Source organism: Phallusia mammillata, chromosome 4, assembly GCF_965637545.1.
Source record: "Phallusia mammillata chromosome 4, kaPhaMamm4.hap1.1, whole genome shotgun sequence".
NCBI classification, from domain to species: domain Eukaryota; kingdom Metazoa; phylum Chordata; class Ascidiacea; order Phlebobranchia; family Ascidiidae; genus Phallusia; species Phallusia mammillata.
Window position 1 is genome coordinate 662387 of NC_137255.1, and position 14654 is coordinate 677040.

Consider the following 14654-nt stretch of genomic DNA (forward strand, 5'->3'; position numbering starts at 1 on the left):
TTTACCAACCCGACGATTGAATAACAGGACTGAAGGCAACATTGGTTGAATTTATTTCACCTGGTTAACTGGATCTATTGCGACACACTTAGGTATAGGAAGCTGGGCGTTAAACGCGTCCCAGCCACAGCATCATTTCACGCCTTACTAACGAAACGAGAAAACTTCTGTTACGATTGAACGTTCACAAACACCCCAATTGTCGGTTTATCAAACCAAGTTAGCACCATTTGTACAAAAATAGAAATGTGTTGTTGCAACGTGTTAGCTGGTAATTGGCCAGGAACGTAAGATACATTGCTAGTTGTGCCTCCATATACTATAAATTTGCTTCCAGGTTGCCAATACTGGAGTGCACGCATTTGTTTGAAACCCTGGACGCCAGGAAGGGGATAAAGGTTGGTCAATCACCAATAGATGTGAACAAAACAAACCCTCCTCGCATAAACTAAGATAGACAGCTATACAATTCGGTCCAGCCCCTCTTTACCGGTGTAACATAAATGGAGAAATACAAAAACAACGGTTTTCCGTTTACATTGAAAATTCGCGTGGGCGGTTCCCACACTAACGTTAGTAGAAGGTGAACATATAGTGTTTCTGCCAGGCATGTTAGTTCTTGTACACATTTGTTATAGTTCATTTACTGTTTACAACTAGCTAGTATGCAAGATTTCTAGCCAAGCCGTATTTGATAGAACCAAAAAACAACAATCATCGCATTTTACAATCTGCAAAACGGGTCATCAACGATTGCAAATTGCTGCGAGTTCGTAACTGGAAATGGCCGGGTATATTGCAACGAAGCTTGGCAGTGGAAAAACCCAGAATTGACCGAAACCATATGCTGGAAACTTTTCAGCATCTCAATAAATTGGCAAGAAATTCCAGAAGCAAAGAAGATTTGAAACCAACCCAGCAGAAGAGCTTATACTTACCAAAAACAAGTCCACTTAAATTGCACAGTAACCTACATTAAATGTCGCAACCGAGCAACAAAAACGCCTGCATAATTCGAACAACTAATTCATACGTCACTACTAGCAATGCGACGTCACACAAGGCGATTTTTCTGTTTATCTCCTGTTATAAGCCATCCAACCGGCTTCTTGGAATTCCTTCGCAGTTTTAATCCGGTTAGCACTCTCGGTAATTCCCCGTCCGACAATTATGACGTCACTACCGCGTCTCCTTATGACCTCATCAGGAGTGAGATATTTTTGGCCGAAACCGTCAACTCCGTTTATGAGTTTCACACCTGTTATGACGTAACAGTAGTAATTATGAAGTCACATTTTTGTTTTGATTCAAACCTGGGGTAAAATGGATGTGACTGGGGTTTTCAGAAACTTTTGAAGTGCAGATGAAACCTATAACAAAATCGCCATGTTCCGAAGCCATTTCAACTGTTGACTGTTTGTATTTCGAATCTGCAAGATTACCCTGAAAAATATAAACAGAAAGTTTAAGGCAGTGGTTCCCAACCGGGGAGGAATTCCACCCTAGGGAGGAATTTTATGATTTCAGGGGAGGAATTTATAAAAACTGTAAATAAGATTACATTGAAAATGTTACAGAATATTTGTAAAGGATTCTAAAATGGACATCCCTAATTATAAGGTCTATTTCAAATTGCCATAATTTTTTATGTTATATTTGTTTTTCGTCTTATGGGGAGGAATGAACAGTTCGAAAATGGGCAAAGGGAGGAATGTGACAAAAAAGGTTGGGAACCACTGGTTTAAGGAGACTGTTGTTGGTTATGCACCCAGGTTGACCCTGACCCCCTGCTGTTAGGAGAAGAATTATCACACATACAAGTCTGAATGTAGTTCCGTAAAATAAAATTATTTTAAAGTGTGTTTTTGACAAGTATATTTAAGTAAGTTTAGCATAAGCTTGCAGACTAACTCCATATGCACTTAAAAAGCAAATTTTTCCTATTATAGCGACATCCATTCACTGCAATAGCATTTTCCCAGTCGGGAAAAAACACCTTGTTAAGTTTGGGCTAGCACTCATACTGTCCATAGGTTTAATGGTACACTGGCAGGCCAAATGGTTGCAATGGTGCTTCCACTGTGGTGCAAAACAAGTTTCCCAATAAAAGTCATCAAGCCAGAATATTTGTGGCATCAAATTTAATTAGTTGTGTGCAAAAGTGTTCGCGTGTTGCACAAAGGCTTCCAACTTATTTTAAGTGATAGCACAGGTGCTTGAACTATATATTTGTTTCTGGATTTGCCCCAAAGCGTTAATGACGGTTGCAAACCAGAAACCACTAATGATTGCACAATGACACGTAAATCACAGCTTGTCAGGCCAATTAGAGAATTTATCAAAAACAGCGTGAAGCATTAATAGGAAGTATTTGATTTGGAAAACATTTCTGTTTGTATGCAGCGACATATTAAAACTGATTTACCTGGCTGCTCATTTCGGCGATCAACAAACAAGCTCGAGTGCTTTTGTCGTCCAACGATGATTTCAAACCACTAACAATCCCGGGTCCAGGTAGAGAATGAGCATTTGTGATGTCACACCAATCAGATATTTTGTATATTCCACCTGAAAACATAAGATTGAGGAAAAATTAGTGTTGAAATGGTGCTGTAAGGTCACATATGACAAGTTTGAACTATATATATATATATATATATATATATATAAGATAGTAAGAATTGACTAAAAAAGAATGGGACAAAATAGCACAAAATACTAGGGTATAAAAACTGCAAATGTTCTGTTTGGTTGAACACCGAGCATCTCACGTAAATGCTCGGTGCATTGTGGAGTCAAGCATCCCCAATTCCACACTAATTTTGTAGCTTTCCAAGGTCCCTTATGTAACCAGCGGGTGATTAAGCTGCACAGACACCAGAAGCATGCGTTTGTCCATAATTAAAAAATAGTCGTTTTTGTCCTTAGATACTCCTTCGAACACAGTTTCGTATGTAAGCAAGGCATGAGTATGCAAATTTAATGCTCGTGTCAGTTTGTGCAACCCTACTGCCGAGCACCAAGGTTCTGGCTCGGCTCATCCCTTCTAAATACTACTGACCATCAGAAACATCCTGGGGGTATTGAATTTCAGCTGCATAAAATATATTTTGTACAAGACACAAAAACACCAACTTTAGTAAATAAATTTTGATGTAATGAACAAACAACAAAAGGCGACATTACGAAGTGACCAATTAACAATTCCTGAACCAAAGTTTAAAAATTGGCAAAGACTAAAAAAAAACCACAATGTTCAACCAAAATGCAAAATTTAAATAACTGTAAGATCAATAGGCTTAAAAATAAGTTATAACTTATAACCTAATTTACCTGTATATTGTGACCTGACTGTATTGCCGATGTCAGCAAATTTTCTGTCTTCAAATATAAGGAAGTTATGTCTGACAGATAATTCCTTCAAAGACTTGATATTCTGTGCAGAAAAATCCTCCATAATATCAACATGAGTTTTGATGCAACAAATATATTGACCTGAAAATCAATAAAAGTTGTAATTGTGTAAAAAATAATTTAAAAAAGTGATTAGTAAACTTTACAGAAAACATACTGTTATGCATCAAACAGAAAAAAACATGTAGATTAAGAAACAACATTTAGTCGTTCATCCGTTCATCCTTTTGTAAAACTAAATTATGAACGACAAATGTTTTTTTTTTTCAAGTTTCAAGAGTACTGATATATAGCTGAAATAACAAATATATGAAAAGAAACACAGTAAAAAATTAAACATATAGAACATAGTTGTATGCTCTGAATGGAAACTATAGCATCCAAAACCTGAAAAAAATGTGCCTGGCAAAATGGCCAGTAAACATCATTTGAAAGTTATTGAGTACACAGTACAACTGGAGGTCGACATAAATTGGTTTGGACATGTGTCAGTTGCACAATCTGTCTGGTAACAGGATTTGAAATTCCACACAAAAGGTAGATTTTTTTCGGCATGAAACCAGTAACATAAAATCAATGGATGATACTAACATGGCTTCACTAGCCAATAAAGCAGCGATGAAAAAGATGTAAAACTGCCCGAATCATTTCAGCTTTGAATACAAAGCCAGCATGCCCGTTTGGAATTTACAACTTAAACAAAATGTAAGATTGTCACCAGCTGCACTGAAGAGACCTCATAGGTCGAAACAGTGTGCACTGTCAAAATCATAATGATAATTCATAAACAACAGTGGAAATGCATGATAGATAAAACTGCAAATGTACAGAAGTCTAAACAACCACAAAAAAGGCTAACCTATTTTATCTGCAAGTTCTAACAATTCAGCAAAGTTGTCAACATCCGCTGAAAAGCAAAGATTTGTTTGTTTTTGTTCCATAATATCAAAAAGTCGACGCGCAACAGGATGAGTCTGTTTTTGCATTCCTCGTTCTCGGAAAGACAAACTTCTGTGAATGGTAGACGGCTTGAACGAGTTGTTTTTGGCAAGAAAGCTCTTCACCTACATGTAGGAAATACAAAACATAAAAATATAAATTTTTAAACATTTTTGTGGAGCTGCTAACATCATACCTCACAGCAAACCCATATTTAGCTAATTTTCGATAGGTGGCGCAAAGAGAATTATTTATTTAGCGGCTAAAGAGGGGTAGGGTTGGGAAGTAAACATTTGAAAATTTTACATAAGAAACTAAGTGCTCTTGCGAGTTTTATTCAATTCTAAATGCTAATACCTTACCCCGACCCTAATTGCCCAAACAGTTATCTTCCGTGGAGATATAATGTTTTAAGGGTAAGCAGCTCTTTGCACCACCTATCGAAAATTAGCTAAATGTGGGTCTGTTGTGAGGTACGGTGTTAGCAGATTTTTCAGACATTTTGGTTAATTGTATGTTTCATTATTTGCTGGTTAAGATATTTTATCTAAGAAAAATTAATGACACAAGTAAGTTTGTTACGATTTCAAAATCGTGACAGCAAATCGATTTGTAGGAGAGTATAACCAGTTATTATTAAACCAACATCATTTGAAAACCAGTGCTTGTCACCTCTTGCAATTGGTTAGGTTTAATTTTCTCTTTTTCCACTAGAATTTTCATAACTCCGGTCAGCGTGAAAACAGAATGCAAGGTGATATTTTTGTTGCACAAATTCGCTTTTCCTGTAACAAATAATAATAAATAACAGCTATAAAGAGGTTTCCCAGTAAGCCATGCTGCTTTGTTAGTTTGTTGTGTGTGGTCAGAAATAAAACAAATTGAGCAAACTAGGGGGGCACAATTAATAAATAACAAGTTTTTACATAGAAATCCAGTTATTTGCAAAATAATTTGCCAAGATTGTATCATGCAATTAACCAGACAAGGTTTTTAAAAAGCGGCTATGATTGGAGAATTCTATGCAATTAAATGAATAATGTGATTAACCAGATTTGTCTGTACTAGTGTTTGAAAAAACATTCTTTTAATGTGGATTTTAAAAAATAATATAAGATAATAATAAAGCTACATTTTATTTTCATGAATGTAGGATTTAAATCAAACCACTCCTTTTATAAATACTGTTCAATTCATGGAATAGTTAGAAAGTTTGAGCAAAGTTTTCACCTCCTTGTTCACGATCGAGCAAAACAATCGCGTCGGTCACCCGCACTCCGGCTTCCTCGAGAATTTCGGCAGTTTCGTAAACACTTGATCCCGTTGTTACCACATCTTCAATAATCAGGCATACAGAATCTAAAAATAGGTAACTTCCTTACTGCACAGAAAGCAGACAAATGAACTTCATGTAATAACAACCATTTTATTTCAAGTTATGTTTTGTCTTAAGCGCACTAGACAAGCTTAAAACACATGGAATACAGTGAACCTGGTTTAATCTGAACCTGCTTGGGCCAAAATTTCTCCGCATTAGACAAAGATCCAGATTAACTGATGTCGATTAGTTTAAGCCTTACCACATTACAAATCATTTGTACCTCAAGTTTTGTCCGAATTAGGCGAAGATTCAGATTAACTGATGTCGATTAGTTTAAGCCTTACCACATTACAAATCATTTGTACCTCAAGTTTTGTCTGATTTAGGCGAAGATCCAGATTAACTGATGTCGATTAATTAAAGCCTTACCACATTACAAATCATTTGTACCTCAAGTTTTGTCTGATTTAGGCGAAGATCCAGATTAACTGATGTCGATTAATTAAAGCCTTACCACATTACAAATCATTTGTACCTCAAGTTTTGTCTGATTTAGGCGAAGATCGAGATTAACTGATGTCGATTAATTAAAGCCTTACCACATTACAAATCATTTGTACCTCAAGTTTTGTCTGATTTAGGCGAAGATCCAGATTAACTGATGTCGATTAATTAAAGCCTTACCACATTACAAATCATTTGTACCTCAAGTTTTGTCCGAATTAGGCGAAGATCCAGATTAACTGATGTCGATTAGTTTAAGCCTTACCACATTACAAATCATTTGTACCTCAAGTTTTGTTTAAATTAGAAGATTCGGATTAAACGATGTCAATTAGTTCATCCTTACCACATTACCAATAATTGCTACCTTGAGTTTTGTTCAAAAATGCAAAGATCCGGATTAACCGATGTCGATTAGTATCAAAAGCCTTACAACTTTAAAAATCATTTGTATCTCAAGTTTTGTCTAAATTACAAGATTCGGATTAAACGAATCCGGTTTAACCAAGGTTTACTTTAAATAATTGTGTGATCCAGTTAGGGCTGCTTTAGTTAACAAACAAGGTAGAGGTAACCTTTTTCACAATTTCCTTCTACTTTTTTCTTTGTCCCATAATCTTTTGCTTCTTTTCGTCGAATCAACATCGGAATATCGTGGTCAACCGATATGCAAGTTGCCATAGGTAATGCCGTGTAAGGAACTCCACACAAACTCTTGTACTGAACATTTGCCTCTTCTGCTTTTTTCCACAAAAGCTCGGACACTTCTTTCAGGAGGCTCGGATATGAAATCATCACCTGCAACAAAGTCAAGTGTGTGTTAGATTCATAATCTGGCAGATTGGTTTTTTCATATGAAAAACATTTTTAGTATATTGATCACTAATTACATGCCAGTCTGCAGAGTGTGGCAGCGGCATGCTCAATTTTTTTGCAAAAAAATTTTTGCATGCAAAGTTTTGGGGTTTGCACGCAAAAATTTTGCATCAAAGGCATTTATTTGTCCTGCCTTGACCTCTTTTACTTGCTTTGCGCCTGCTGAAATTGGTCTTGCACGCGAACTTATGGGTCGTGCACGCTCGGGACATGTAGGTCCTGCACGCACGAGATCTCGTCAGGAACTGCCATGTTCTGCAGACTGGATTACATTAATTTGTTTATGATTTAATTACTTTTCAAGTCCGTGTATAGTGTTCCTAAATTAAATTAAAACTTTTGGAAAAGCCCAGAAACTGTTTAATTACAAATTCAGTTTCATGGAAATCGCAAACTGTTGCTTATCATTAAGTAAAACAATGTTCACTTTAGAATAAGGAGTTGTTATTATTTCCAATTGGTATGATAAAGTACCAAAATTGGCAAAAAATAGTTGTTTTTTCTTATCTCATTAATAACAAACGCTTTAATAAATATTGCAAAATATCAACAATTGTAAACGCCTTGTGTGTATTTTCCACTACTTTATACTTACCCTCAAATCAACATATACGGGCGAAACAATTCCACTTTTCAGTGTAAAAGACCCAAATTTCACGGCCTCGATCTCAAAAAGACGAAGTACGAGCTCCTCCCGGGATAACATGCTGGATTTTTTGATTAACACGATTATTTTTAACAAACAAAAACAAACTTTTTTCACAAAAACTGCAAAACTTTAAGTTTGCAAAATCGCAAACACGCGGTAAATCAAAATCACTCATGCGATTTATTAGTTCGGATGATCGAAAGTTATATGTCCGCAGAAGGTTTAACTTTATAAAAACAGGCAAGAGTTTTTTCAATAAATTTTTATAAACGGTTTTGTCAGATATTATTATGGTGCAATGTAGCCTTCTTTAATGCTTTGACAACTGGGAACTGCAATAAAAAAACTCCAGAAAAATTAGCAACAATTTCGATTCAAAGATTGTGGCTTAATTAAACTTAAATTACCTCAAATGGCTGAAAATCTGACACTAATTTGGGGTTTGCAAGCTATCCGCCCGTTTATTATCCAATAAACATCATGTATTGCATCACAATTGCTTTCACAAGGGGCGTGAGAATGGGTGCTTATGACGTGGAAAAGGTGGATTTTCTTCATGGCTAAAGTGATTTATGACGTAACAGAGCGATGACAAACAAAGTTCTAGAATGGTCGCGAATTTGGATTTGCGCCAAACAGTCAAGAATGTGTAGGTCAGTTCGACAAGTGATGATTATAGTTCCGCCGCGGGCGCAATGACAATTGATCAACGCTTGTCATTATAATAGAACACTCCCACATCGCGATCAAAGCTTTGTGACGTCACAAAGCACTTGCATAAAGAGATTAAAACTAGTCGAACATTAGTTTAAAGTTTAACGGGACATGCTAAACAGAAGCTAATTAAAAAATCTGCAATCATGAAGCAAGCAGCGTGGTTTTTTTCTTGTTTTCTGTTGTGCAAGTGGGATTTGCACACGTAACAATGCTGTTACACAAGTATGCTGCTTATTCCAGGCGATCAAGTCATAATTCCTGGTAACAAAAGCCCATTTCGAAGGTAGTTCTTTTTCTCATTCAATTAGGATTACAACTTGTGGCAAAAAAACTTCTCGAGTCATTGAAATTTAATTGCGCACAAAAATATTTTAGCAAATCTGATCTTTTCAATTTCCACTCAGGATGAAAATCTGGTTTGTTGCATAAACATTTTAAAACCTACAGCAAACTTTAAAAATAAAAAAACATTCAAATAGAATTACAACTTGTGACAAAAAAAAAGATTTTAGCAAATTTATTCCTTTTAGTTCCAACCTACAATCAAGAATTTGTTGCAGAAATAATTTGGAACTCACATCTCAAATAAGTAGGTCAAAGGTCACCGTATTAATACCAGTTCAGGTAGTAAAGGTCAAACCGAAAGAGAACATATCACGAAACCACAAAAATATCACGTCGTGACGTCATCGCGTCTGAACGTGCTTCCGCCTCATGCACGGAAGTGACGTAGCAGGCGCTGGAAACCGAAAAATCGCGTGATCGCTTGAAAACGATAAAATGCAAAAGAATGGTTTTGATTTTAAATGTAAAGTCTTCGGGTGGGAATTTTCCTAAAAAATCACAAAGTTGTAAAAAAACATATTTTTAACGTCACTGATAAAACCGGTTTACCAAAAAACAAACTTGGCATTTTTTTTACAAAGGTTACACCACCAGTGGTGGGATTCAGCCGGTTCGCACCGGTTCTATAGAACCGTCTCACGAAATTTTATGAGACCCGTGAACCGGTTAGCATTACCGGTTACTGTCAATGGACTTTTTGTAATAGAACCGGCTGAAAAATATGACTTTTGTAACAGAACCGGCTGACAAAAATTTTGAATCCCACCACTGTACACCACGTTTACAAAATGGTAACAGCTTTCAAAGTGATCGGTATTATTGCAAATTAACACCATAAACATCGTTATTTTAACGGAGCTTAACGCCATGTGGAGAGATTTAGATCAAAAAAAACAAAGCCGTCTAATTTTCGCTAGGGGTAATTCCCCACATCATGCTGACGTAGCCCGATTTAGGCGAAATTCGACAAATTATAGAAAGTAATTGGCGGGCTCCGACAACCTGGCGGTCGAACAAACCAGAAAACAGCTGCAAGATCACGTTCGCGAAGTCGCTCGTTTCAAACTTCAAGAATTAACGTTATCCAAGTTTAATTCCAAATACGTTAAAATATACGAGAAAAGTTTTTCCTCTGAATGCTTTGTGAACTGTATTGTTTTTTCAATGTTACTGTCAAATCTAGTGTTTTTATGCATAAACAGTGAAGAAATTAAAGTAATTAGCAATTACAATACATGATGTGCTGCAGACAGCTCACAATATTTCGACCTACAAAGTCTCATCGGTGCAGCTGGTGACAAGACATTTGCCGTGGTGGCTAGTGTAGCCCAGTTGTGTGGTTAAAAAATGAAATCAAAACGTTTTTTTACAATTACAAGTAAGCTGCAGACAGTTCAGACCGCTTCGACTTGTAAAGTCTCATCAGTGCAGCTGGTGACAAGACATCGGCCGTGTTGGCTGCTGTGTGCTCAGTTGTGTGGATTAATAATTGCAAACAAAACGTCCAAAGTGAAGCAGCTTGCGGCAGTCTGGCATGGTTTTTGAAGATTCGCTGTAAACCGGATGAAATTTAACGAACTTCGGATTGATTTGCGCTTGCATCAAGTAATTACGTAAGCTCACTTAACACGGAGCAGAGTCACGCAAATGGACGTGGCGCCGAAAATAAACGCGCCAGACGATATTGAAAGACGACCCCGGACATTTCGTAAACAATTTGCATGTAGATTAGCCTCAAAAACTTTGCCTAATCATCATTTGATGCGAGTTCAACAAAAACATCAGAATTTCGAAACCGTAGAGCAAAAATTGTAATTTAAAACACTATATATAGAGTCAATGGACTTTTTGTAACATAACAGTCTAAAAAATATAAATTTTGTGATAGAACCGGCTGACAAAAAAAAATTGAATCCCACCACTGCATGGTTTATTTTTTTAAAATTTTGTTGATGGGATGAGCATTTGCCGAAACGTTTGAAATATAAAGCATGTCGCTTTTTGCGTCATTTAGAGCTGTTATTTTTATCATTAAAAATTGTAATCTTCATCAAATTGCAAGTTTACAGCGGACCTTTAGAATTCGATTCGAGCGAATCGCGATTGCTTTGTGGCGTCACAGCACTTGTATTGTGACGTGAGAGGTTAGAAAGCCTTTTTCGGTTTACGATCGCGGCAATTACTTTCGCTCGAAGTGAAGAGATGTTTCGTAGAAACTTGTTCTTCGCGTTAATTGTCGGTTGCAGCGCGATGATATTTTCCAACAATGGGATGCAATTATATGGTGACGTAACAATGGAAAGCGACTGCAGTCTTTGTTTTGTCACAATTTCTTACTGTGCTTATCAATAGACAATCAACGATAAAATAATTATTTCTTAATCAGCGCAGTGAAATACAATTTCCATATTTTTTGACCCGGTTAAATGCTGTAGTTATTTTCTTTTCGAGGTGAAATAGATGATATTAATTCACGAAATTTGCAGTCATTTTTTGAAGAGCTGCAAATCCACTTAGCTCTACTAACAACAATTAGATTTTGTTACAATCAAACAAACAAAAAAGTAGAATTAAATAAAAGACCAATCCAAGCGGCTTTTCCAATATATATTTGTCATTAGAAAGCCAAACTATCCACGTTAAATTTGAATCTACCCCAGTTAGCGTGGTTTGTTGAAATGCAGTGAAGGTTGAAAAAGTTGAAACTGAAAGGTTTTCGGTGAGAAATGTTTGCGAAAATACTCCCAGTGAAATGCAAGCAACATCGATGCGCATTTAAATTTGTCCACAGGCTTTCAGATGAAAGTAGTTGCTGCCTGGCTTATAATATGAACTCTATAGAAGGCGACCTGTATAGGACGTCGAAACGTCGGAATAAAAATACAATGGCCAGAAGAGCTATATAAAATTTTTGTCCTCATGTAATGTCAAGAACAAAATTTATAACATGAAATACAGTCCAAAATGTTTGTTTTTTTCAAATACAAACACATATTAAATACTTTAATCTCTGCAACTGAGACCGTTAGTTAGTTAGTTAGTTAGTTAGTTAGTTAGTTAGTTAGTTAGTTAGTTAGTTAGTTAGTTAGTTAGTTAGTTAGTTAGTTAGTTAGTTAGTTAGTTAGTTAGTTAGTTAGTTAGTTAGTTAGTTAGTTAGTTAGTTAGTTAGTTAGTTAGTTAGTTAGTTAGTTAGTTAGTTAGTTAGTTAGTTAGTTAGTTAGTTAGTTAGTTAGTTAGTTAGTTAGTTAGTTAGTTAGTTAGTTAGTTAGTTAGTTAGAATTAGTTGTCTTGGGTTTTAACTTTGCAAAGTGTTTGAAATATTTCCTAATCATTTAAAACCGATTTGTTGTTGTCGACGAGTTTATTAGGTTTCGTTATTACATTGTGGGTTAAGTAATGATTAATCATACAGACAGAATAACGATTTCTTGTGACAACAAATAATACATTCAATCTGCCACGTTTAATGGCAATGATAATTATGTCTGCCACAACAATATATTTTGCACTTAACTTAAATTACAAACCCAAATTTGGTTGAAACATGATATTTATCAGTTTGTTAAGTGGATGTAACATTTAGTGTTTGTTACATTCTGATTGGGAAGCACTGTTGCTTCGCCAATTATTCTTTGTTGGATGTAAAATCGTTGAAATTAATTATGGATTGTTTGTGAAGTGAGAAGTTTGCAGAAACGGGAAAGCTGTTTAAGAAAATGCCGATGTTTATGAAAACAGAAATTCACAAGCAAGTTGAGATTAAACTAACAAGTTGGCTGAGAGGATTTGGGTCAAAAATAATCTTCGCGAAAAATATTTCCACGTTTTTGCCGAAAATATCCCACCTAAGAAGTTCCAATCCATCGCGGCAAGATTCTGCAAAGCGATTGTGACTTAACAATAGGTCATTCGAGATTGGCAACCTGCAGCGCGGCACTTGATTGTGACGTCACAAGCGCAGTGCAGCGGTGGAGATTTTTTCTGCGCCCGAAGCGAAATAAAGAACGCAGACTTCTTCGCGCATCGAGCGTCCGGCTTTTAACTTGTAATCGCGCAAGACAATTCGGAAAGAAGTTGGGATTCGGTGCAGAGCTGGAAGTGGTACAAGTAAAAGTTGTTTACTTTTCGTCATAGAACGTTGGTGGACTTTTTTTGCCCTATTCTGCTGTATTAGTTTCATAGAAAATACTGAACAAGCGTTTCGTCCACCAGGTTGCATATTTAACAAATTTGTCGTTCAACTGGTGTAATGCTAAACAAAATAATAATTGCGGTTTCGAGAACTTATATTTTGTTTAAAATTACACCAGTTGAACGACAAATTTGTTAAGTATTAGTTTCATGTGATTAAAATTGTGTGTCACGTGAACACTGTGAAAACTTATCAGATTTCGTGAAGCATGAAGGCGCGTTCATTAAACACTATGACTTTAAGTTTTCTATAACTTTCGCGTAATATTACGCTAAAAATTAGCGATGTTGTAAAGAATGGGTTTAATTTCGTAGTTAATGTGAATAAGATTGTGGGTTAGTGAGATAGGTAGTTGATATGCAGGTAGAACTCAGTGAAAGTTTGAAAAAAAATGTCTTAAACTTGTCAACAGAAAACTGTCTTTGAGTTGTAAATGCGAGAAACAACTGATTGCGGTGGTTTTTGTGAGTAAGCGAGTAAAGGTCAACATTATCAGACACAATTGAACTGTTTATGACGTCATTTGGGTAAATTTAAGGTCGCCACATTTTGTCAAATATAAATGAGATTATTTTTGGCGAACATGATTGTGGTAAACGGGGGGTGTTGTGGTTTGTATGAATAGGATCAAACGTTTGTTGTCCAGTGTTTACAGTGAGTTAAAATGGCGAACAGGTGATTTAGAGAGGGTTGACATTTTAACGGTGTTTAAAGATGCCTGTAGTGCGAATAAGGTGACGCTGCCATTAAACAAAATAATTTTATTGGTGGCTATAAAAGTTATTGTTTGTAAGCTTAGAAGTTGGGGTAATGGTCAATATTAGAAATACTCTGACGATGACAATAGAAAATGTTGAAACGTTGTGGTGTTTCACACTCAAATATTACCTTGTATCCTTTTGCTCAGAGTATTTACAACCGTGCATTGTGTACGTAGAAATACTCTGATTTTATGAAAAAGACCCGAGATTGCAAGAACGAACGACATTTTCTTGAAACGCTTTGCATGTAACTTCTGCGAAAATTAGTAAATTAAGCGTAATTATCAAAACATAATGAACGTGGCTTGTGCGTGGCGACATGCTTTATTGTTCAAACGTTTCGGCAAATGCTCATGCCATCATCAGTAACTTTTTACGTATATTTAGGCTAAAACTCTTTAAACATTAAAGTAAAAGCCATTCTCGTTGATGTAAGCAGCGTTATATTTGATTGAAATTCTGTAACATAGTTTTGTTTGAATCTAGTTCACATGGAAAGTTGTAGCTTGGGGCCGAGGATTAAATGAGGATTCGAACAAACCAAACCCGCCCGAGGAATTATCTCAGCACGGGCTTCACGCATCAGTGAACGCACAGTATAATACTATTATTGTGTTTTAAATCGCTCGTTAGCAGTCGAACTGCACGATTAAAACTAAGTTTTTAAAGGGTTTGGCAGTAGGAGTGTTTAACAATAAGTTTTGCGAATGTTGAAATTGGTTTCAATCATAAAAAACACAAGGCAATGCGACAAAACGAAATACTTTTGCCATTCAGCAGCACTTTTGTAACTCTTGAGAGTAATGATAATGGCAATGTTTCTCGAAATGACGTTAAACTGGTTTGGTGCGTGGAAATTAATATTACGGCTTTTTATGTTAAAATATTAGGTCCAATCTTTGAAAAAAAAATTTTTGATCAAAACAAAGCCCAAAT

At 36.0% G+C, this 14654-nt stretch overlaps 1 protein-coding gene across 1 annotated transcript; it reads right to left on the minus strand.

The window, feature by feature from the left end:
* Window positions 1-30: 30 nt before the first annotated feature.
* Window positions 31-7882, minus strand: LOC145222896 (uridine 5'-monophosphate synthase-like). The gene is made up of 9 exons (XM_080089135.1): window positions 7650-7882; window positions 6754-6976; window positions 5584-5712; window positions 5026-5138; window positions 4274-4478; window positions 3334-3495; window positions 2426-2568; window positions 1314-1443; window positions 31-1258 (listed from the first exon to the last, which is right to left on the minus strand). The coding sequence occupies exons 1-9, from the start codon at window positions 7758-7760 to the stop codon at window positions 1077-1079; spliced, it is 1398 nt and encodes a 465-aa protein (XP_079945261.1). The 5' UTR covers window positions 7761-7882; the 3' UTR covers window positions 31-1076.
* Window positions 7883-14654: the final 6772 nt, after the last annotated feature.